Here is a 24,502-nt window from a genome sequence, read left to right as displayed (position 1 = left end):
TATAAGCCACTTTCTTCAGTAGGAGTAAAATATAAGCCACTCCCTTTTTCTATGCCCCACGTCTTTGCCAGGTTCCTTAACACTAAGTGCAGGATATTAACCCTTGTGCCTGCAAGCTCACGACCCGTACGGCCACGTCTGCTGTTTACTGATCTCTTTCACTTGCTGTTGCTCATGTGGTTGGGCAGATTACTGTTATACGCCAGGTACGCAGCCGCCTGCGCAGTGATGTGTTCTCATAGTGGCGTTCGCCTGATATATATGCAGCGGCGGCGGGGGGTCCTGGCGGGAATGTCTGCCGCCAGACACGAGGACGCTCCCTGTAAAGCTCCAGATTTGTAGCCTCCAGGGAGATTTTCAGAAATCCTGGGATAATAACCCAAGCGGCTCATTACAGGGTGACGCCACCGCCCGCGCTGCTGCACAGAGACGACTGCAATGTGCCAGTCAACGGGCACAAACGTGGTATCTGTTCGCCTACACCACAAGTGCACATAAGGAGACCCAAACATTCCCCTCCGGCCGCTGTAACCACGGGGGGCACCCGCCGGACAAATATCCCCCTGGCCCTTTAACACTGCAACTAAGTAAAAGCAAATATCTCACAATCCCCATAAGAGGAGCCATGGAATCCTGCTAAGAACAGAACACCACACCCCGTGCCATGGCCTGCCAACTGCTCCACAATAATCCCCTGTGTAATCTGCCCCTCAGGCCTGGCACCGGCCCTCACAGCGAGTGATGATAGGTGCTTTCTGTACGTACTTCTTACCCCCACACCCTCCGCTGCCGGCATGGCCCTCTGTACCCCGCACCATCCTCTGATGGCACTAGCCCTGTACCACACACCCTCTACTGTTGGTTCTTTGCTCTCTGTGCTCTGCACCATCTGCTACTGGCACTCACCCTCTGTACCCCATAGCATCTGCTGCAGGCACTCCCCCTCTGTACCTCAAACCCTCTGCTACTGGCACTTTCCCTCTGTACCCCACACCCTCTGCTGCTGGCACTCGTTCTCTGTACCCAGCACCCCTTCCTACTGGTTTTCGCTTTCTGTGCTCTGCACCATCTGCTGCTGGCACTCACCCTTTGTACCCCGCACCCTCTGCTGCTGGCAATCGCCCTCTGTACCCGCACCCTCCCCTGCTGGCAATCGCCCTCTGTACCCGCACCCCCCGATGCTGGCAATCGCCCTCTGTACCTCGCACCCTCCGCTGCTGGCAATCGCCCTCTGTACCTCGCACCCTCCGCTGCTGGCAATCGCCCTCTGTACCTCGCACCCTCCGCTGCTGGCAATCGCCCTCTGTACCTCGCACCCTGCGCTGCTGGCAGTAGCCCACCATACCCCGCACCCTCTGCTGCTGGCAATCGCCCTCTGTACCCACACCCTCCCCTGCTGGCAATCGCCCTCTGTACCCGCACCCCCCGATGCTGGCAATCGCCCTCTGTACCTCGCACCCTCCGCTGCTGGCAATCGCCCTCTGTACCTCGCACCCTCCGCTGCTGGCAATCTCCCTCTGTACCTCGCACCCTGCGCTGCTGGCAGTAGCCCACCATACCCCGCACCCTCTGCTGCTGGCAATCGCCCTCTGTACCCACACCCTCCCCTGCTGGCAATCGCCCTCTGTACCCGCACCCCCCAATGCTGGCAATCGCCCTCTGTACCTCACACCCTCCGCTGCTGGCAACCGCCCTCTGTACCTCCCACCCTGCGCTGCTGGCAATAGCCCACCGTACCCCGCACCCTCTGCTGCTGGCAATAATCCTCTGTACCCCGCACCCTCTGCTGCTGGCAATTGCCCTCTCTACCCAACACCTTCTGCTGCTGGCACTCGTTCTCTGTACCCAGCACCCCTTCCTACTGGTTTTCGCTCTGTGCTCTGCACCATCTGCTGCTGACACACACCCTCTGTACCCCATACCATCTGCTGCAGGTACTCACCCTCTGTCCCTCTGTACCCCATACCATCTGCTGCAGGTACTCACCCTCTGTCCCCCATACCATCAGCTGCAGGCATTCACCCTCTGTACCCCACACCCTCCACTGCTGGCACTCGCCCTACTCTATCCTTCTCGTGTCATGTGTCGGCCCAGTCTCTTATTTCCTGCATCTTGACCTTATTTAACCCCACTGGTACTTGGACTTGATCTCGCGGGCCGTGTGCTGGCAGTGGCCCCTTGGCATTTTCCTGCAGTCATAGGGCAGTGGTGAAACCAGAAACTCACGGACCCCAATACAAACTCTCCAACAGGACCCCCGACTATTATGGGTCTTTAGTAGTGTGATCTTTTGGGCGCTCCCTGCCCCACATGTGCATGTAATTATCTGGCACATAGTGACCCTTGCCCGCTCATCTGGTCCTACTGAATGTAAGACCCTTGTGCTCGCTGTGCTGTCATTACTTGTGCCCTCCATCTGTGATGCAGAGGTCCCAAGCTACAGTGGAAGGGCCGGCAGTCAGTTTTCTACAAATGACGGATTCACGATTGTAATATTAAAAAGATCTACGACTTTCTAATAATTTAGCTTTGCATCATTTTAAAGATCTCTACTTGCTGTCAGTGAATGAAACCATTCCTTGTTTATATATTGTTTATGGGGGGGTCTGACAGGCAGCATGGGGTTAATGGTCCGATCCTGGGAATCCCGACACCCCAGTCTATCCCGATATTCTGGTTTTGGATCTTGTCACGGGCGGCTCATCCAGAAAAGCAGCGACCGGACCCCTGAGGATGAAGCAGGAAACCTGTTACTGCTCCTCCTGCTGAGAAGTCTCAGGGTCATTTTTAATAATAACAACAATAAATTTTATTTCTATAGAAAAAATTGTAGAAAGGAACGGCACTCACCGGGTAATGTAGTCAAGGCTTTATTATAAAAGTATATCAGCGGGAGAACGGGTGCAAGAAGGAAATAGCAACGACGATCGTTTCGCGCAGCAGAGGCGCTTCCACAGGTTACATCATGGCGCCGACATATTCTGCAGCACTTTACATTTCGGAGGGGATTTGTACAGACAATAGACATTACAGCATAATAATAATCACATAGATTATAACAAATACCAAGAGGAATGAGGGCCCTGCTCGCAAGCTTACAGTCTATGAGGAAAGAGGTAGACACGAAAGGTGGGTGGTAACAGTTGCCCTGATTGTATGGACCAGCCATAATGTTAAGTGTGTATCAGTACAGACACAGAGGGCTAATGGATGCATAAAGCATGTGGGAACATGATGCGGGAAACCTGGTTATGGTAAAACTTTTGGCTGTGCCACCCAGGGATAGATTAGGTTAATGTGTTGAGGCGGTAGGCCAGTCTGAATAAATGCGTTTTTAGGGCACCCTTAAAATTGTGGGGATTGGGGATTAATCGTAGTAACCTGGGTAGTGCATTCCAAAGAATTGGCGCAGCACGTGAAAAGTCTTAGAACATCCCACTCTCGTCTCTGATTATTGAGGATGCTAACCTCAGGTCATTAGCAGAATGGAGGGCACAGTTAGGGTGGTAGGCTGAGACGAGGGAGGAGATGTAGGGTGGTGCTGAGCCATGGAGTGCTTTGAGGGGGGGGGTAATAAGTTTATACTGTTCTGGAGTGGATGGGTAACCAGTGTAATGACTGGCACAAGGTAGAGGCATCGGTGTAACGATTGGCGAGGAATATGATCCTGGCTGCAGCATTCAAGACAGATTGGAGGGGGGAGAGTTTGGTAAGAGGGAGATCGATTAGAAGAGAGTTACAATAGTCGAGACGAGAATGAATAAGAGAAACAGTCATAGTTTTTGCAGAGTCAAAAGTAAGAAAAGGTCGAATTCTAGAAATGTTTTTGAGGTGCAGATGACAAGAGCGAGCCAGTGATCGAATGTGGGGGGCAAAGGAAAGCTCAGAGTCAAGTATGACCCCAAGACAGCGGGCATGTTGCTGGGGGGAAATGGTGGAACCACACACAGAAATGGCAATGTCGGGCCTAGGTGCATTTTTCACCTTTCCCCCCCCTCTCTCGGTTTCCATGGTGACTCACAAAAGAAGACGTAATCGTCTCCATTGAGACCTCGCCTGTATTTCAGGCCTGTGATGGATTATGGATCATGTGACTCATCATATGCTCCCCGGTCAGTATAATGTCCCCCGCACAGTGTCCACATTCGGTCTCCCTAAAGTCGACCGGTCTGAGCCATGGACAATCCCTTTAAATGTCCTGATTTTGGCCACTGAAATGTTTTAGGTCAGCTTTATGGAGAATAAAACAGTCCTACTGCACCGATACATTGTGACAAACAAGAGAGGTTGGTGTGGCCGGGGTCAGCTGTCAGGATGTCTAACCGGTATGGCCACAGTGGGAGAATCAGGCGCCCTAGGGAGGGAGCGCTACAGACTGCTGGCACCCGATGCCGTACAGCTCCACACTGAGGGGTAGTAATTTGCACACTGTGGGTGCTGTGCACGGTATGGTAGTATGAACCCTGAAGCAGGATACTGATATACTGTATGATGTGCATTATGTAGGATTGTGCCGTACCCGTCTCATTATAACATTTCCAGGTTCTGCCGCCAAGATCAGAATGTACGAACCACATGTGAGCCGCATGAATCAGCGCCAGATGTGCACCGCCTCTCCTGCCAGCCAATCACAGGCCGCGACTGGAAGCACTATGTAACGTCTGGCCTATAAACAGCGGTTGTGGGATCATTCACTGAACAGGTAACAGATCGACATGCAGCTCATATCGCAGCAGGTAAACGAGCGCAGCATCCACAGGCGAGGACATAGAGAAGCTATCTGACCCCACATATAGCGCCCCCTCCAGGCTGGGCCATATTACTGCAGTACATACAATGTACACAGCGACCACGTGGGGTCAGGACAAATATATATTAGTCACACGCTCCGTCCTCAGCTGTTCATGTTACATAATTCACCTTCACAGAAGGCGCGGCTGGCACTGCCGGACACAGAGTATTAAAGACCTTCAAATCACTGGTATCGTGTCCTCTCCTCTGGACATAGCCTCCAGAGCTGCAATCGCTGTCCTACAGTCACCTCCAGAGCTGCAGTCACTATTCTGCTGTTACTTCCTGTCTATCTTCCAGAGCTGCCGTCACTATTCTGTTGTTCCATTCTCTCTTATCCTCCAGTCACCTTCAGAGCTGCAGTCACTATTCTGCTGTTACATCCTGTCTTATCCTCCAGTCACCTCCCGAGCTGCAGTCACTAATCTGCTGTTACGTCCTGTCTTATCCTCCAGAGCTGCAATCACTATTCTACAGTTCCATTCCGTCTTATTCTCCAGTCACCTCCAGAGCTGCAGTCACTATTCTGATGTTCCATTATCTCTTATCCTCCGGTCACCTTCAGAGCTGCAGTCACTATTCTGCTGTTACATCCTGTCTTATCCTCCAGTCACCTCCAAGCTGCAGTCACTAATCTGCTGTTACATCATGTCTTATCCTCCAGTCACCTCAAGGGCTGCAGTCACTATTCTGCTGTTAAATCATGTCTTATCATCCAGTCTCATTCAGAATGACTAGCATGACTCAGTATATCGGGGGGGGGGGTCAGTATATCAGGGGTGGGTTGGCATATTGGGGTCAATATACCCCAGGAGTCGATATATTGCGGTCAATATATCAGGGGGGTAAATGTATTGGGGTGCTGGTAAGTATATCGGGGTCAGTATATCGAGGGGGTCAGTATATTGAGGATGGGGGGGGGGGGGTCGGTATATTGGGGTCAGTATATCAGGGTCAGTGTATTGCGGTCAGTATGTCGGGGGTTGGTATATTGGGGTCAGTATATTGAGGATGAGGATGGGGGTGGGTCGGTATATTGGGGTCAGTATATTGCAGGAGGTCAGAATATTGCGGTCAGTATATCGGGATGTTGGTATATTGGGGGGGTCAGTGTATCGGGGGGTCAGTATATTGAGGGGAATTCCATGGGCGGACATACCGCCGGTTCAACCAGTGCGGCTGCAACGGAGCCCGGAGGCTCCAGGGGGCCCTTGCAAGGCAGCTAATAATGAGGGCAATCTGGCCTGTTTCTCCGGGCCCGAGGCTCCGGGGGGCCCCTGGCCAGATTGCCCTCATGTGCGACAGGCAGGGAGCGATCCCAGCAGCTCCGCTGCCTACAAGAGAAAATAGCAGGAGCGGAGCTGCAAGGATCCATGCTGCTTCTTGCCCGGCGCCCGCGCTTCCTGTCTGTAACACAAAGAGCAGCGCTGCTGGCATCATTCAGCAGCCGGCTAGCCGCTGTGCCAGAGCGAGGAAGTGCGGCCACCGGTGATGCTGCGGACAGGTGAGAAGTGGTGTGTGTGTGTGTGTAGAGATGAGTGGTGGGGTGTGTGTGCACGCTTGCATGCGTAGCGCGGTGGGGGAATATGCAGAGAGGTCAATGATGCTGTGTGTGTAGGAGAAGGCAATGATGGCGGTGATGAAGGCAATGATGGGGGTGATAGGGAGAAAGCAATGATGGAGGTGATGGTGAGAAGGCAATGATGGTGGTGGTGAAAGGGCAATAATGGGGTGGTGGGGAAAAATGAAATGATGGGGGTGAAGGGGGAGGAGAAAACGATGGAGGTGGTGGAATGGGCAATGAGGGGAGTGGTGGGGGAGAAAGCAAAGATAGTGGTGGGGGAGAAGGCAATGATGGAGGTGGTGAAGAGGGCAATGATGGGGTGGGGGAGAGGACAATAATGGGATGCGGGGGAGGAGGACATTGAGGGGTGTGGGGGATTGGGATGGGAGGAAGGGGGACTTATAATGGCCTTAGGAACAGGGGGAGGTGGAGCAAGACATTATTATTGCTTATTATGTCTAACACAGTCCCTTAGTATATAGTGTACTCACTTATTATGTCTAACACAGTCCTCTCTCTTTTTAGATATAAAATGACTGCTGATCGAAGAGCCGGTCACAAGACTACCAGTCCATCAAGCTCCTCTATTAGAAAGGAAGCTTTCCCATGCTCCAACAGCCATCATTGCATTATACAGCTAACAAGACAGGACTCTATATAATCCAATATGTAAGGGACAGTACTGTACATAACAAAAGAGGGCACTGTATAAGGGATATCAATATACTGTACATAATAAAGGAGACTATGTAATATATATAGCCACACACATGTATATATATCTACTATATAATTGTCTAATTCTGTCTGTAACGGAAATCCCGCCTCGCTGATTGGTCGCGGGCTAACTGCCGCGACCAATCAGCGACAGGCGCTTAGTCGTCACGGCAACACGGCCGCATCGCTAATTGTACAGGCACATTACAGCCGTTAAAGGAATCACTGCTGCGTCGCTCATTACACAGGCACAGTCCTGTACATATTCTAGAATACCCGATGCGTTAGAATCGGGCCACCATCTAGTATATACTGTGTGTATATATATATATATATATATACACACACACACACACACACACACACACACACACACACACACACACACAGTTAGTTCCATATATATTTGGACAGAGACAGGATTTTTCTAATTTTGGTTCTAGACATTACCACAATGAATTTTAAACAAAACAATTCAGATGCAGTTGAAGTTCAGACTTTCAGCTTTCATCTGAGGGTATGGGGAGGCTGTGTGGGGCTCACGCTCTATATACAGTATAGGGAGGCTGTGTGAGGCTCATGCAGTGTATATATATATATAGGGAGGCTGTGTGGTGATCATGCAGCACATATAGAGCTGTGTGGGGTCATTCAGTATATATATAGGGAGGCTGTGCGGGCTCATGCAACATACAGTTAGGTCTATATATATATATATATATATTTGGACAGAGACAACATTTTTCTAATTTTGGTTCTAGACATTACCACAATGAATTTTAAACAAAACAATTCAGATGCAGTTGAAGTTCAGACTTTCAGCTTTCATTTGAGGGTATCCACATTAATATTGGATGAAGGGTTTAGGAGTTTCAGCTCCTTAACATGTGCCACCCTGTTTTTAAAGAGACCAAAAGTAATTGGACAGATTAAATAATTGTAAATAAAATGTTCATTTCTAGTACTTGGTTGAAAACCCTTTGTTGGCAATGACTGCCTGAAGTCTCATGGGGAGGTCGGTATATTTGGGTCAGTATATTGGCAGTGGGGGGGGGTCAGTATTCGGGGTGTTGGCATATTGGGGTCAGTATATTGAGGTCAGTATATAGAGGGGAGGTCGGTATATTGCGGTCAGCATATCGGGGTCCGTGCTGGAGAGTACATGGTTACTCCTGGGGTCACGCACTTCGTCATTAGCAGATATTAATGGCCGCTGATTATGTACGTGGGAGATGATGACATGACCACTAGCTCTTGCCTTATGTGTCAGTGTTTCCATACGATGTGACAGGTGTGACCCCCGAGTCCCGGCGACCACATGACTCTGGAGGCTTCTCCTGAGAGTCAGATCTCATCCTCTCGTCTCTGAATCATCATGTGTGGTAACACTGACCGCCATGACGCTCTGAGCTGGTGGTGGCCGGCCATACTGGATGTCACACAGCTTTTCCAGGACCTGACAGTAGAATAAACGTCCGTTCTCAGGGAAAGGCGAGGGGCGACGGCGTCATTACCCCAGTTCTGAACTCTTCTCATTCCTCTGGCAGAGAACATGGCAGGTCCGGGCAGGAGAACAGCCACACCCAGACCCTGGGCATCCGCTAAATCTCCTATTAACCCCATAACGAGAGTGAATTCCTGATGGTCTGATGAGTGCAACAAACTCCCAGCAGGATCAGCGTTCTTATAGGCGGCACACTGTAACAGATCCTCACCGCTGCCTTCTGTCGGCGCCATTTATGGTGTTCTCCGGAGATCCGGGCCGCAGCACGGCGCAGACGTAATCCCTTCCAGCTCGTAAAGCGTGGCGTAGGACAAAACGCTGACATTGCAGAACAAAGCCTTATGATTGGATTATATGAACAGGAGCACGAGACGCTGCAAACCCAGCTGCAGCAAGGAAATCTCCGGATATGGGGCAGCTGCGCCCGGCGCTTTCTGAGGTCCCCATAGCAGAAACAAACACGTTCTGTAGTTTATTTTTCTGCCGCCCTCATCACAGCCCGCAAATAGTCGCTGACCGCCCGCCAGCCTCTGACGAGCAGTGCTGAAATGACCTTCCCGGCATCACTGCCATCTCTGAAGATGAGGAGCTTCCCGGCAGCGAGGCCTCAAGTACGGGGTCGTATTACGTAACAGGGCGGCCATAGGGGCCAGAGAAATCTTCTCATGCTCCGAGAGACATTGGTGTTTCTGGTAAAATCTGACAAAATGAACAAAAATTTGTTCTATCAGACAATATACTGTGTCTTGAAAAAAAAATATTCATACCCCGTAAACTTTCCCACATCTTTTCACGTTACACCCACAAACTTAAATGTATTTTATTGGCATTTTATGTAACGCCAACAAAAAGTATTTCTCGAGTATAAAGGAAATGATACAGAGTTTTCTAAAAATTAAAAAAAAATATATAAAATCTGAAAATTGTGACGTTCATTTGTATTCAGCTCCCTGTGGTCTGATGCCCCTAAATAAAATCCTGAGTGACAAATCGCTCCAGAAGTCACATAATTACTACATTGCGTCCACCCAAGTGTCATTTGTTCTCAGTATAATCACAGCTGTTCTGTGAAGACCACAGAGGTTTGTGTGAGAACATTAGGGATTACACAGCATCATGAAAACCAAAGAGCCCACCAGACAGGTCAGGGATAAAGTTGTGGAGAAGAGTAAAGCAGGGTTAGGTTATACAAAATAACCCAATCTCAGAACATTTTACAAAGCATCAATCATCCAAAATTGGAAGTAGTTTAGCACAAGTGCAAGCCCACCAAGACACAGCCGTCCACCAAACTGACATTCCAAGCAATGAGAACAATAGAGAACCAGCCAAGTAACCAATGGTCACTGGATGAGCCGAAAAGATCCACAGCTCAGGGGGTAGAATCTGTCCACAAGACAACGATTAGTTGTATAAATAACAAATCTGTGCTTTAAGGAAGAATGGCAAGAAGAAAGACATATTTGAAAGTGATCATGAGTCCCATTGCTAGTTGCAAAAAGCCATGAAGGGGACATAGCGAACATGAAAAAGGTGCTCTGGTCAGATGAGACCAAAGGAGAACTTATTGGGCTAAGTGCAAAATGCTATGTGTGGCAGAAAACTAGCACTGCACATCCCCCAAAAAGCACCATACCCACTGTCACACATGGTGGTTGCAACATCACGCTATGGGGAGGCTTTTCTTCAGCAGGGGCAGGAAAGCTGGTCAGAGATTATAGGAAGATGGATAGAGCTAAATGCAGGGCAGATTCTGGAGGAAAACCTGTTAGAGCCTGCAGAAAACTTGAGCTCTGGGGCTTAGGTTCACCTTCCAGCAGAACAACGACCCCAAACATCCTGCTAGAGCTACAATGGAGGGTTTAGATCAGAGCATATTCTTGTGTGTCTGAGTGGCCCAGTCACAGTCCAGGCCCAAATTCTGGAGAATCTTTGACAAGACGTGAAAATTGCTGATCACAGGGGTCTCCATCCACTCGAGAGCGAGTGTGCAAGGAAGAAGGGGCAAAATGTCACCTCTAGATGTGCAAAGCTGGAGAGACAGACCCCAAAATCCTGCAGAGAAAGGTGGTCGTACAAAATACTGACTCAGGGACTCAATATAAATGTACCGAACAATGTTCAGATTTATATTTTTTAAATGAATTAGTAAACCCTGTAACATTTCCTTTACACATCAAACACTTGATACTTTGTGTTGTATCACAGAAAATCCCAATAAGTCTTGCATCTCAATGACTGGCACTGCCACCCGCACTTGGATCGGAGCATGCGTGCATGGTGAATCCTCCACCATCACAGCAGGGGTGGCACATGTACAGGCAGTCCTCCACTATCGGTATAGGCCAGATCCCGCAGGACGTATGTGACTGGCAGGAATGTGGAGATCACCCAGAGAGGTCACACCTCATTACAGCAGAACTGAGAGTACAGGATGTGACAAGAGAACAATGTATTGATGACGACACTTAACATGAAAGGAGGTGGAAGTGCTCCCTCCAGAGTCCGGACACCTGCACCCACTCCCGACGCCTGCGCTCGCTCCCTCCAGAGTCTAGACACCTGCGATCCCTTCCGACACCTGCGCTCCCCCCCCCAGAGTCCAGGCACCTGTGCTCCCCCCCCAGAGTCCAGGCACCTGCGCTCCCTCCAGAGTCCAGACAACTGAGCTCCCTCCAGACACCCGCGCACTCTCCCGAAACCTTTGCTCCGTCCAGAGTCCAGACACCCTGCGCTCCGTCCAGAGTGCAGAAATCCTGCGCTCCGTCCAGAGTCCAGACACCCTGCGCTCCGTCCAGACACCCTGCACTCACTCCCAACACATGTGCTCCGTCCAGAGACCAGACACCCTGCACCCCGTCCAGAGACCAGACACCCTGCACTCACTCCCGACACATGCGCTCCATTAGACACCTGAGTGCCCTCATTTATAAAGCCTCAACCCACCACCACTGAGATCACCAAGGTCACACTGTGGCCTGCAGTACAGAGTACATAGCACGTCTCTCCATACATAATGTGTGCGCGGCGTATACGGTATGATGTTTATTTTGTCTGTTTTGTGATTTTACACTATATGCGGCCTTGTCTTCATTTTGCATTTTTTTCATGAAACTGGACTACCCTTTCAAGTCATGCTTATAGAGCTGAGGGTTCGTTGCAATGTATCTCCAGTTCCCAGCTGCTGTGCATGCACGCACATATGTTCACGCCTTACAGCCACTCCTAAGGATGCCAAGATATATGCAAACAGTGAATGTCAATATAAGTGCAGTTTGAGGGCGTAGAACGAGTGCCGGGCGAGGTCACCAAGACGTGGCGGCTCGTCAGGAAACCTGACTGTGACGCAGTGTGAGGATATCTACACCTGATGGCGCCTCGGCATCCTCCCCTCCTCCCACTGCAGCGTATAGGATCTGATGCAACCGCCGGCTCAGTTACAGGATCTGCGTCCTGGTGCTGAGGAGCCGCCGCTGATCCCTCGAGGAATGCAGCCAAAATGTCTTCCCAGAGTCCGGGCACTGATCACCGGGAGGACGGACAGCAATGATCATAGAGGAACGGGACAGCACCAGCAGGTGCCCAATATGCTGCCCACAAAATGTCCCATGTAACTGGCAGGAGGCAGAGAGTGTCAGTTACAATAATGTCGCCCAGGATTAACCCGTCACCTGCTGTTTAATACGCATCTGGAGTTGAAAGGGTTACAAGGCAGTGTGCTCCACAAGGGTGAAGAATACAGAACACAAGAGAAGCCATTATATTGTAACTAAGAAGTCTTCTTCATGGGATAAACAGAAGATGCTGAGTCACCGTTATACCACAAAAAAGGAAAAGCGAGGAGTCACCAATGGAGAAGAAGAGAACCCTGGTTATCTTCTCACACATGGGAAGCCGCATTATAGGGAGCAGTATTATAGTAGTTATATTCTTGTACACAGGGAGCAGTATTATAGTAGTTATATTCTTGTACATAGGAGCAGTATTATAGTAGTTATATTCTTGTGCATAGGGGGCAGTATTATAGTAGTTATATTCTTGTACATAGGGGGCAGTATTATAGTACTTATATTCTTGTACATAGGGGGCAGTATTATAGTACTTATATTCTTGTACATAGGGGGCAGTATTATAGTACTTATATTCTTGTACATAGGGGGCAGTATTATAGTAGTTATATTCTTGTACATAGGGGGCAGTATTATAGTAGTTATATTCTTGTACATAGGGAGCAGTATTATAGTAGTTATATTCTTGTACATAGGGGCAGTATTATAGTAGTTATATTCTTGTACACAGGGAGCAGTATTATAGTAGTTATATTCTTGTACATAGGGGCAGTATTATAGTAGTTATATTCTTTTACACAGGGAGCAGTATTATAGTAGTTATATTCTTTTACACAGGGAGCAGTATTATAGTAGTTATATTCTTGTACATAGGAGCAGTATTATAGTAGTTATATTCTTGCACATAGGAGCAGTATTATAGTAGTTATATTCTTGTACATAGGAGCAGTATTATAGTAGTTATATACTTGTACATAGGAGCAGTATTATAGTAGTTATATTCTTGTACATAGGAGCAGTATTATAGTAGTTATATTCTTGTACATAGGAGGCAGTATTATAGTAGTTATATACTTGTACATAGGAGGCAGTATTATAGTAGTTATATCCTTGTACATAGGAGCAGTATTATAGTAGTTATAGTCTTGTACATAGAGGGCAGTATTATAGTAGTTATATACTTGTACATAGGAGCAGTATTATAGTAGTTATATACTTGTACATAGGAGCAGTATTATAGTAGTTATATTCTTGTACATAGGGGCAGTATTATAGTAGTTATATTCTTGCACATAGGAGCAGTATTATATAGTAGTTATATTCTTGTACATAGGAGCAGTATTATAGTAGTTATATTCTTGCACATAGGAGCAGTATTATAGTAGTTATATTCTTGTACATAGGAGCAGTATTATAGTAGTTATATACTTGTACATAGGAGCAGTATTATAGTAGTTATATTCTTGTACATAGGAGGCAGTATTATAGTAGTTATATCCTTGTACATAGGAGCAGTATTATAGTAGTTATAGTCTTGTACATAGAGGGCAGTATTATAGTAGTTATATTCTTGTACATAGAGGGAGCAGTATTATAGCAGTTATATTTTTGTACATAGGGGGCAGTATTGTTGCACTGTTGCCAGTGTGATCTGTGCGGTTATAGCAGTAGTTATTGGACTTAGATACATTGGGGGATCGCGCTTGATTGGAATACACAAATTTCAGATTGTTATGCTTTATCGCCCCACAGTGGACGCTTGAGGTAGAACAGCAATTACAAATTATGAATTTGGCTGGAAATTACCAGAAAAACAGGAAATCCTCCAGTTTCCTCCTGCCCTGATTCCAGGAGATCAGCAAAATTATTTCCTTACAACACTTCTTAGGCAGCAGAGTAATCGAACTCGTGGCTTCCAGAGTAACAGAACTCGTGGCTTCTTGGCCAGTGTGAATTAATCATTGCCGTCTCCGGACGGTCAGCACACACAGTCACTATAAGGAGATTTGCCGGTCATTAAACAGATTTATGTGGCGTTATCCCTATAAATGGTCCTTCCCCATTGTATCCCATGATGACTGCAGGGAGCTCACAGAGCCGCAGGCTGCTAATCCAGGGCAGGAAAGTAGTGGGCGGTCAAAAGGGGGTTAAACCCCAAACCGCCTGATGGGATTTTAGGACCTGAGCGATTATAAGATGTAATTGGATTTTCATCCTCCAGATCCCAGATGAGTTAAAGGAAAACTCACATCCTACAACGTTACAGCAGCACATTATGTCCAAGCTGCAGGACCCCCACCCATCCGACACCGCGCTGATCAGTAACTCCAGCTCAACTGCAAGCATTCTCAGCAGACCATTAGGATGCACATTTTCCCCCATGCTTTACATTGCAGCACCTCTTGTTTGGAATGTTAGATTGACTACAGTGAATAGGGTAAGATGGAGACATGATTATTTTTAAGACAGAAAATACTTTTTTTTTTTTTTTTTTTTACTACAGGTAGCAAATAACAGGCAGAGCAAAGTGAATATCCTCATTGCCTCCATGGCCGAGACTCGTGAACGGCCGGAATCCCTCTGATATTTATATATATAAAAAAAAAAAAAAAAGTGGAAAAACAGATGCACGATCATCAGTGCAACGCAGATCCACGCCCCTGACACATCGCCTATCCCACACTGTCATCTCATCCTGCCACTTCATCTGCCCCCAAAATGACGTTTGACCAGGACACTTTCCCTCCCATGGGTATGATCTTGTCACCGTCCACCCCTCCCCCCCCCCGGGGTTATGACGAGTGACCGGCGGGCCGTCCACCCCTCCCCCCGGGGTTATGACGAGTGTCTGGGCCGTCCACCCCTCCCCCCGGGGTTATGACGAGTGACTGGGCTGCCTCCCCTTCCCCCAGGTGTATCACAAGTGACCGTGCCGCCCACCCCTCCCCTGTGGGTATGACAAGTGACCGTGCCGCCCACCCCTGCCCGGTGGGTATAACAAGTGACCGTGCCTCATTCACATTTGTTACATTTTATTTGTTTTCACACTTAGAATGTACAAAAAAGAAAAACGAAGTCCATTTGTCTATGTTGAGCAGAGTGGGGGCGGGGTCAGCACAGCAGGGGAGGTCCGGGGGCGTGTACACAGGATGGAATGTAGTCACATGACAAGAGGCGGAGTCACTCCAGGGACTGTAGCATCAGCAGCTGTTTGAGAACCTTGGTTTGGCTCGTTTCCCGAATCTCACCGGCCAGAAACATCTCATCCACCACCGTGTACACCTGGGGGAAGTGGAGAGTGCGTGAGGCACGGGCCGAGGGCAGCACAGCAATTGGGCAGAACAGAGACGTATGGACTCACCTTATAGAAGTTAAAGACTAAATCCAACTCACAGACATTGTGGAAGTATTCATTCAGCACCTAGGAAACAAGATGGAGTGCAAGGAGAGTCACCAAGGCACCGACAGCGAAATACAAGATGGAGGATGAAGAAAATCACCGAGGCTCCGCCCCCGACGCACAGCAATACAAGTAGGTCACTGAGGCCCCAAAAACCTCACCTCTACAAAGTTGTGGATAGCTTCTAGGTAGGCCAGGTTATTGTCGGTCACGTCCACACAGATACAGAAGTAGAGGCCGGCGTAGCGACGGTAAATAATCTTAAAATTCCTAAACTGGGAAAAAAAAAAAAAGGGGGGGGGAAAATGTAAAAAAAGATGGCGACAGAAGATAAAAAGATGAAGAGCAGCACCACTGGGTCTACGCCGCGCACTTCTTACCTCCACAAAGTTTGTGTGCTTGGCGTCGCGGACGGTCACCACGGCGTGGACCTCCTCTATGAGCTTCTGCTTCTCATCGTCATCAAACTGCATGTACCACTTGGCCAGGCGAGTCTTACCGGCGCGATTCTGGATAAGGATGAAGCGGATCTGCGGAAAGAGGGACAACCAGAAAAAAATAACATCTATAGAAGAGGTACAGCGCTGTGCAAAAGTGTTAGGCAGGTGGAAATGCTGATGAGTAAGAAACTTCATACATAGAAGTGATAAATAATCTATTATCAATTAACAAAATGTTAAAGGAAATCTGTCACCACATTTGTGAACTATCAGCTGCCGGCACCATCATCAGGGGCTTAGCTACAGGTAGGTAGCTGGCTTAGTGATAGAAAACAAAGAGTGGTTATTAATGGGGCATACTCAGATTGGGCCAGGGTTACTAGTGGGGTACCACAGGGTTCTGTATTGGGCCCCCTACTATTTAATATATTTATTAATGATCTAGTGGATAGCTTACACAGTAAAATATCAGTATTTGCAGATGATACAAAACTCTGTAAGGTCGTTAACACAAAGGAGGACAGTTTGCAACTACAGACAGATTTGAGTAAATTGGAGAATTGGGCTGAAAAATGGCAAATGAGGTTTAACACAGATAAGTGTAAGGTTATGCACATGGGAAGGAGAAACAGATGCTACAATTACTTACTAAATGGGAAACTGCTGGGGAAATCAGACATGGAAAAAGACTTAAGGTACTGTCACACTTAGCGATGTCCAGCGATCCCGACCAGCGATATGACGCGGTCAGGATCGCTGGTACATCGCTAAGTGGTCGCTAGTGAGCTGCCACACAGGCAGATCTCACCAGCGACATCGCTGGGGACGGGGGTCGCTACTTACCTGTCACACCAGGCGATCCTGCGTTCTCCCGCCCGGCTCCACGCGTCGCTCGTCCTCACAGCAGGAAGCGCCACAGGAAGCTGACGACGAGAAACAGTCCTGAACGTTCTCGCGCGATCAGCGATAACCAGCAGGGGAGCCGGTCGGAGGTAAGTATCAGACACAGAGATATCGCTAGCAATATCGCTATAACGTCACAAGTTATAGCGATATTGCTAGCGATATCTCTTAGTGTGACATGCCCTTTAGGCATCTTAGTCAATAAGAAGCTAAATTGGAGTGCCCAGTGTCAGGCAGCTGCCACCAAAGCAAATAGGGTCATGGGATGCATTAGAAGAGGTCTGGGGACACGAGATGAAAACATAATTCTCCCTCTGTACAAATCACTCGTCAGACCACACTTGGAGTATTGTGTGCAATTTTGGACGCCGGTGCTCAAGAAAGACATTACTGAACTTGAAAGGGTTCAAAGGCGGGCTACTAAAATGATAAATGGAGTTGGTTCACTACAATACCCAGAAAGGTTATCAAAATTAGGTCTATTTACTCTAGAAAAGAGAAGACTTAGGGGGGACTTAATATATATGTACAAGTATATCAGAGGGCAATACAGAGATCTCTCCAATGAACTGTTTGTACCAAGGACTATGACAAAAACAAGGGGGCATTCTCTTCGTTTGGAGGAAAGACAATTTCTGCACCAGCATAGAAGAAGGTTCTTCACGGTAAGAGCAGTGAGGCTCTGGAATTCTCTTCCTGAGGAAGTGGTGATGGCCAACTCACTGAATGAATTTAAGAAAGGAATGGATGCTTTTCTTGTGAGTAACAATATAGAAGGTTACGAATAACAGAATATTATAGGTAGATGGTTGACCCAGCTTAGGGGGAAGGAATTTTTTTCCCTATGGAGAAAATTGTCTTCTACTCTGTGGGTTTTTTGCCTTCCCCAGGATCAACAATGCAGAACAGCTGCACTAAAAATAGGCTGAACTAGATGGACATAAGGTCTTCCTTCAGCCTTCAAAACTATGTTACTATATAGATAAGCCCCCCCCCCCGATGTAACCTGAAAGAGAAGAAAAACGAGTTAGATTATACTCACCTGGGGGCGGTCCGGGTCCGATGGGTGTCGCGGTCCGGTCTGGCGCCTCCCATCTTCTAGCGATGACGTCCTCTTCTTTGCTTCCTGTCGCGGCTCCGGCGCAGGCATACTTTATCTGCCCTGTTGAGGGGAAAGCAGAGTACTGCAGTGTGCAGGCGCTGGACCTTTCTGACCTGGTCTGGCGCCTGCGCACTGCAGTACTCTGCTTTCCCCTCAACAGGGCAGATAAAGTATGCCTGCGCCGGAGCCGCAACAGGAAGCAAAGAGGACGTCATCGCTACAAGGGAGGCACCGGACCGCAACACCCATCGGACCAAAATCGGACCTGGGGTGAGTATAATATAACTCATTTTTCTTCTCTTTCAGGTTACATCAGGGGCTTATCTACAGCAATATCGAATGCCGTAGCTAAGCTGCTGATGGCGGTGCCGGCAGCTGATAAGCGAAAAATGGGGTGACAGATTCCCTTTAAGTGACTGAAGAAAAGAAAAACGTAACAGTCATCAGCACCCGGGGAATGCCCGTCGCCCCCACCGATGGCACCTGGGGAGCGCCCGTCGACCCCCGCCATCAACACCTGGGGAGCGCCCGTCGACCCCCGCCATCAGCACCTGGGGAGCGCCCGTCGACCACCGCCATCAGCACCTGGGGAGCGCCCGTCGACCACCGCCATCAGCACCTGGGGAGCGCCCGTCGACCACCGCCATCAGCACCTGGGGAGCGCCTCTCGCCAAGTGTATTACTTAACAATTATACCAGAAAGGTGATAATGATCATTATTCTCATAAGAAGGTGGAAATAGTCATTGTTTATAAGTGACAAGAAGAAATGATGGAGGCGACGAGCAGTCACCGGATAATGATGGGATTGGCATTTCTTGTTTCTTCATTCACTTTACATTTTAAGGGCAACATGGTGACTAAGTGGTTACAATTGTATTGTGGCTCAGATGTTAACACTATACGGTTAACAACTGTGGCACAGTGGTTAACACTGTTGCTTTGCAGCGCTTGGGTCCTGGGTTTAAATCCCACTACTAAGGACATCTGCAGGGAGTTTGTATGTTCTCCCCGTGTTTGCGTGGGTTTCCTCCGGGTTCTCCGGTTTCCTCCCACATTCCAAAGACAAACTGATAGGGAATTTAGATTGTGAGCCCCATCGGGGACAGTGACGATGTCTATAAAGCATTGTGGAAATACCGGAGATAGATAAGTGAGTAAAGAAGTAATAAAATGATGAAAATAAACTATTCTCACGTCTATTTTTTAGAACTTCTTTGCAGCATTTTCGCCACACCTGCCTAAAACCTTGGCATATGCTGTAATATATAGACGCAATAAAGTGATGTGTATATCATATACAGTGGATATAAAAGTCTACACACCCTTGATAAAATGTCAGGTTTTTGCTATTTTTAAAAAAAATAGCTTCTAAAATCAAGTGGGGAATAAGTTATGTCTGATAAGACCAAGAGGGAGCAGTGAGGCATGGTGGAGGCAGCAGTGAGCTCTGGGGTTGTTCTTCGGCAGCTGGAACTGGGGCTTTAGTCAAGATGGAGAGAATCATGAACTGTCCCAAATGTCAGTGAATTTTATCTTCAGGCCCCAGCTAAAAAAAAAAAAAAAATGAAGATGAAGAGGAACTTCATTTTTTTCAGCACAACAATGACCCTATGTGACCTCCAAATCACCAAAAGAAGATGGAAATTCTGAACGTACGAACCTGAGCCCAGTACTAAACCCAAGTGGCAATCTGTGGCGACCTGAAGAGGGCGCTGTACACAGGAGATGCTCCCATTTATCTGACAGATGTAGTACGAATGCAAGGAGGAGCCGGCAAAGATCTATACATGCCGCACTGATAGACCCGACCCAAAAAAAAAAAAGGAATTATTTCAGAAAGTCAAAAGGAGACGTCAGCAAAGTATTAGCCAATATTTACACGAAGAGCTTTTACCTCGGATAAATTTTTTTTTAAAAAATCTGTATTTTACGGTGTTTGCAAAGTGAATTCAATTTCTGAATTCTAATGCACACGTTGCTTATTTTTTCCGTGCAGATTTAGACATTTTACATCTGCAGCGTAAATTATTTCAAAATTTTTTTCACCCACTATAATGAAAATAATGTAGAGGTAGCCGAGAGGAGGCTGTACACCATATACAGAGGTAGCCGAGAGGAGGCTGTACACCATATACAGAGGTAGCCGAGAGGAGGCTGTACACCACATACAGAGGTAGCCGAGAGGAGGCTGTACACCACATACAGAGGTAGCCGAGGGGCTGTACACCATATACAGAGGTAGCCGAGAGGAGGCTGTACACCATATACAGAGGTAGCCGAGAGGAGGCTGTACACCATATACAGAGGTAGCCGAGAGGAGGCTGTACACCATATACAGAGGTAGCCGAGAGGAGGCTGTACACCACATACAGAGGTAGCCGAGAGGAGGCTGTACACCACATACAGAGGTAGCCGAGGGGCTGTACACCACATACAGAGGTAGCGGAGGGGGTTGTACACCATGTACAGAGGTAGCGGAGGGGGTTGTACACCATATACAGAGGTAGCGGAGGGGGTTGTACACCATATACAGAGGTAGCGGAGGGGGGGGCTGTACACCATATACAGAGGTAGCGGAGAGGCTGTACACCATATACAGAGGTAGCCGAGAGGAGGCTGTACACTAGGGTGACCGGATCTCATATGGGGGGTAAAAAAATGTCGGAATTTTGTCCGTCTGGACCCCACAAAACGATTCCCCTTTCCAGATATTGAGAGTGCCAAAATTTGAGCTCGATCAAACGACGTTAACCCGTGCCGCTCGTCGCTCAAAGTTTGAAAAAATCCAAATTGAGGTATTTTAAGATTTAGGTATTTTGCATAGTCTGTTAGACTATAAAGAATGTGACAACATTGCAGAAATAGCCCTGACCAAATTTTCGAACCATTTGTGGTATTTGAATGCAGAGTTGGTGGGATTATCGTTTTTTGATCCCACCATTACAGACAATGAAAAGTTGTTAATGGCTAATAAATTGCTCAGTAGCACAGATGAACCATCAGAGCACGCTAACCTACATGAGTTGATAATTTTACATAGTTATCTAATCTATTCTAGAGCTTTTGTTAAAGTAGTTTTTGAAACGTCAGAATATAATGCTCGGCATTTGCTTACAACTTGCAGGACATATTGCTTTTGTTCTTCATCTTTTGTCAGAAGGTCGTTAAAGTCGGTTACTTCCTACCTCTTTTAATTTTTCTTTCCTAACTTTTGGATTTACAACCCTAGCGTGCTCTGATGGTTCATCTGTGCTACTGAGCAATTTATTAGCCATTAACAACTTTTCATTGTCTGTAATGGTGGGATCAAAAAACGATAATCCCACCAACTCTGCATTCAAATACCACAAATGGTTCGAAAATTTGGTCAGGGCTATTTCTGCAATGTTGTTGTCACATTCTTTATAGTCTAACAGACTATGCAAAATACCTAAATCTTAAAATACCTCAATTTGGATTTTTTCAAACTTTGAGCGACGAGCGGCACGGGTTAACGTCGTTTGATCGAGCTCAAATTTTGGCTCTCTCAATATCTGGAAAGCGGAATCGTTTTGTGGGATCCAGACGGACAAAATTCCGACATCGATTTTTTGCGGTCACCCTAATGTACACCATATACAGAGGTAACCGAGGGGCTGTACACCACATACAGAGGTAGCGGGGAGGGGCTGTACACCACATACAGAGGTAGCGGGGGGGGGCTGTACACCACATACAGAGGTAGCGGGGGGGGCTGTACACCACATACAGAGGTAGCGGGGGGGGGGCTGTACACCACATACAGAGGTAGCGGGGGGGGGGGCTGTACACCACATACAGAGGTAGCGGGGGGGGGGCTGTACACCACATACAGAGGTAGCGGGGGGGGGGCTGTACACCACATACAGAGGTAGCGGGGGGGGGCTGTACACCACATACAGAGGTAGCGGGGGGGGCTGTACACCACATACAGAGGTAGCGGGGGGGGCTGTACACCACATACAGAGGTAGCGGGGAGGGGCTGTACACCACATACAGAGGTAGCGGGGAGGGGGGCTGTGCACCACATATAGAGGTAGCGGGAAGGGGCTGTACACCACATACAGAGGTAGCGGGCGGGCGGGCCTGTACACCACATACAGAGGTAGCGGGGGGGGGCTGTACACCACATACAGAGGTAGCGGGGGGGGGCTGTACACCACATACAGAGGTAGCGGGGGGGCTGTACACCACATACAGAGGTAGCGGGGGGGGGCTGTACACCACATACAGAGGTAGCGGGGGGGGGGCTGTACACCACATACAGAGGTAGCGGGGGGGGGGCTGTACACCACATACAGAGGTAGCGGGGGGGGGGCTGTACACCACATACAGAGGTAGCGGGGGGGGCTGTACACCACATACAGAGGTAGCGGGGGGGGGCTGTACACCACATACAGAGGTAGCGGGGGGGCTGTACACCACATACAGAGGTAGCGGGGGGGCTGTACACCACATACAGAGGTAGCGGGGGGGGGCTGTACACCACATACAGAGGTAGCGGGGGGGGCTGTACACCACATACAGAGGTAGCGGGGGGGGCTGTACACCACATACAGAGGTAGCGGGGGGGGCTGTACACCACATACAGAGGTAGCGGGGAGGGGCTGTGCACCACATACAGAGGTAGCGGGGGGGGGCTGTACACCACATACAGAGGTAGCGGGGGGGGGGCTGTACACCACATACAGAGGTAGCGGGGGGGGGGCTGTACACCACATACAGAGGTAGCGGGGGGGGGGCTGTACACCACATACAGAGGTAGCGGGGGGGGGGCTGTACACCACATACAGAGGTAGCGGGGGGGGGCTGTACACCACATACAGAGGTAGCGGGGAGGGGCTGTACACCACATACAGAGGTAGCGGGGAGGGGGGCTGTGCACCACATATAGAGGTAGCGGGAAGGGGCTGTACACCACATACAGAGGTAGCGGGCGGGCGGGCCTGTACACCACATACAGAGGTAGCGGGGGGGGCTGTACACCACATACAGAGGTAGCGGGGGGGGGCTGTACACCACATACAGAGGTAGCGGGGGGGGCTGTACACCACATACAGAGGTAGCGGGGGGGGGCTGTACACCACATACAGAGGTAGCGGGGGGGGGCTGTACACCACATACAGAGGTAGCGGGGGGGCTGTACACCACATACAGAGGTAGCGGGGGGGGGCTGTACACCACATACAGAGGTAGCGGGGGGGGCTGTACACCACATACAGAGGTAGCGGGGGGGGGCTGTACACCACATACAGAGGTAGCGGGGGGGGGCTGTACACCACATACAGAGGTAGCGGGGGGGGGCTGTACACCACATACAGAGGTAGCGGGGGGGGGGCTGTACACCACATACAGAGGTAGCGGGGGGGGGGCTGTACACCACATACAGAGGTAGCGGGGGGGGGCTGTACACCACATACAGAGGTAGCGGGGGGGCTGTACACCACATACAGAGGTAGCGGGGGGGGCTGTACACCACATACAGAGGTAGCGGGGGGGGCTGTACACCACATACAGAGGTAGCGGGGGGGGCTGTACACCACATACAGAGGTAGCGGGGGGGCTGTACACCACATACAGAGGTAGCGGGGGGGGGGGCTGTGCACCACATACAGAGGTAGCGGGGGGGGGGGCTGTACACCACATACAGAGGTAGCGGGGGGGGGGGCTGTGCACCACATACAGAGGTAGCGGGGGGGGGGGCTGTACACCACATACAGAGGTAGCGGGGGGGCTGTACACCACATACAGAGGTAGCGGGGGGGGGGGCTGTACACCACATACAGAGGTAGCGGGGGGGGGGGGGCTGTACACCACATACAGAGGTAGCGGGGGTTGTACACGTTATACAGGGGGATGCGGACACTATGTGTGTGATACCCGGGATGCTTGCAGTGTTTGGCTGTGTATATAGTCTGTATATACGGAGCCGCTGTAGGCGATGTCCTCCTACACAGAGAGATGCCGACTATGACACGCTGCGGACACTACAGGCGATGCGCAGTACCGGGTGATCAGACAGTAACCTTACAATGAATGATACCAGTGCCCGCTCCTTACCATGTCGCTGCCTCTCCCTTTTCTTCCTTTCCTGTCACCCGCTCCGGATTTCCAATAGAAACTACAATTCCCATACTGCTTTAAGATTATACCAGGAAGTGACGTCAGAGTGTGGCTGTCAGTGCGAAGATGCAGAGCGGCCAGCAGGGGGAGCAGTGCTAGATAAAGGCGGAAAATCGCTGAGTCTTGTTCTGTGTCATCTCATACATTCTGCAATGTCACCTGTAGATTGTGCGAAATGTCACCTGTAAGTTGTGATATATCAACTGTATATTGTGCGATATGTTGTACATTTGTGCAATATGTCACTCATATACAGGGCCGGACTGGCCATCTAGCAATTCTGGCAAATGCCAGAAGGGCCTGTCTGGTCGTGGGCCGCCATTTCTGCTATGTTGTTAACAGAATCTGTGTTCTCAAGACACCCATACT

The 24,502-nt window shown here is 49.1% G+C and overlaps 1 protein-coding gene across 1 annotated transcript; it reads right to left on the bottom strand.

Annotated features, from left to right (window-relative positions):
- Positions 1 to 15,160: 15,160 nt before the first annotated feature.
- AP2S1 (adaptor related protein complex 2 subunit sigma 1) lies at positions 15,161 to 24,221 on the bottom strand. The gene is made up of 5 exons (XM_073561179.1): positions 24,071 to 24,221; positions 15,926 to 16,075; positions 15,707 to 15,820; positions 15,507 to 15,566; positions 15,161 to 15,427 (listed from the first exon to the last, which is right to left on the bottom strand). Exons 1-5 carry the CDS (start codon positions 24,071 to 24,073, stop codon positions 15,326 to 15,328), a joined length of 429 nt encoding a protein of 142 aa, XP_073417280.1. The 5' UTR covers positions 24,074 to 24,221; the 3' UTR covers positions 15,161 to 15,325.
- Positions 24,222 to 24,502: the final 281 nt, after the last annotated feature.

This window comes from Dendrobates tinctorius, unplaced genomic scaffold (assembly GCF_039654945.1).
Source record: "Dendrobates tinctorius isolate UK_male_01 unplaced genomic scaffold, ASM3965494v1 ptg000315l, whole genome shotgun sequence".
NCBI classification, from domain to species: domain Eukaryota; kingdom Metazoa; phylum Chordata; class Amphibia; order Anura; family Dendrobatidae; genus Dendrobates; species Dendrobates tinctorius.
The sequence above is the reverse complement of the archived record's forward strand: the minus strand, read 5'-3'. Positions and strand labels throughout refer to the sequence as shown.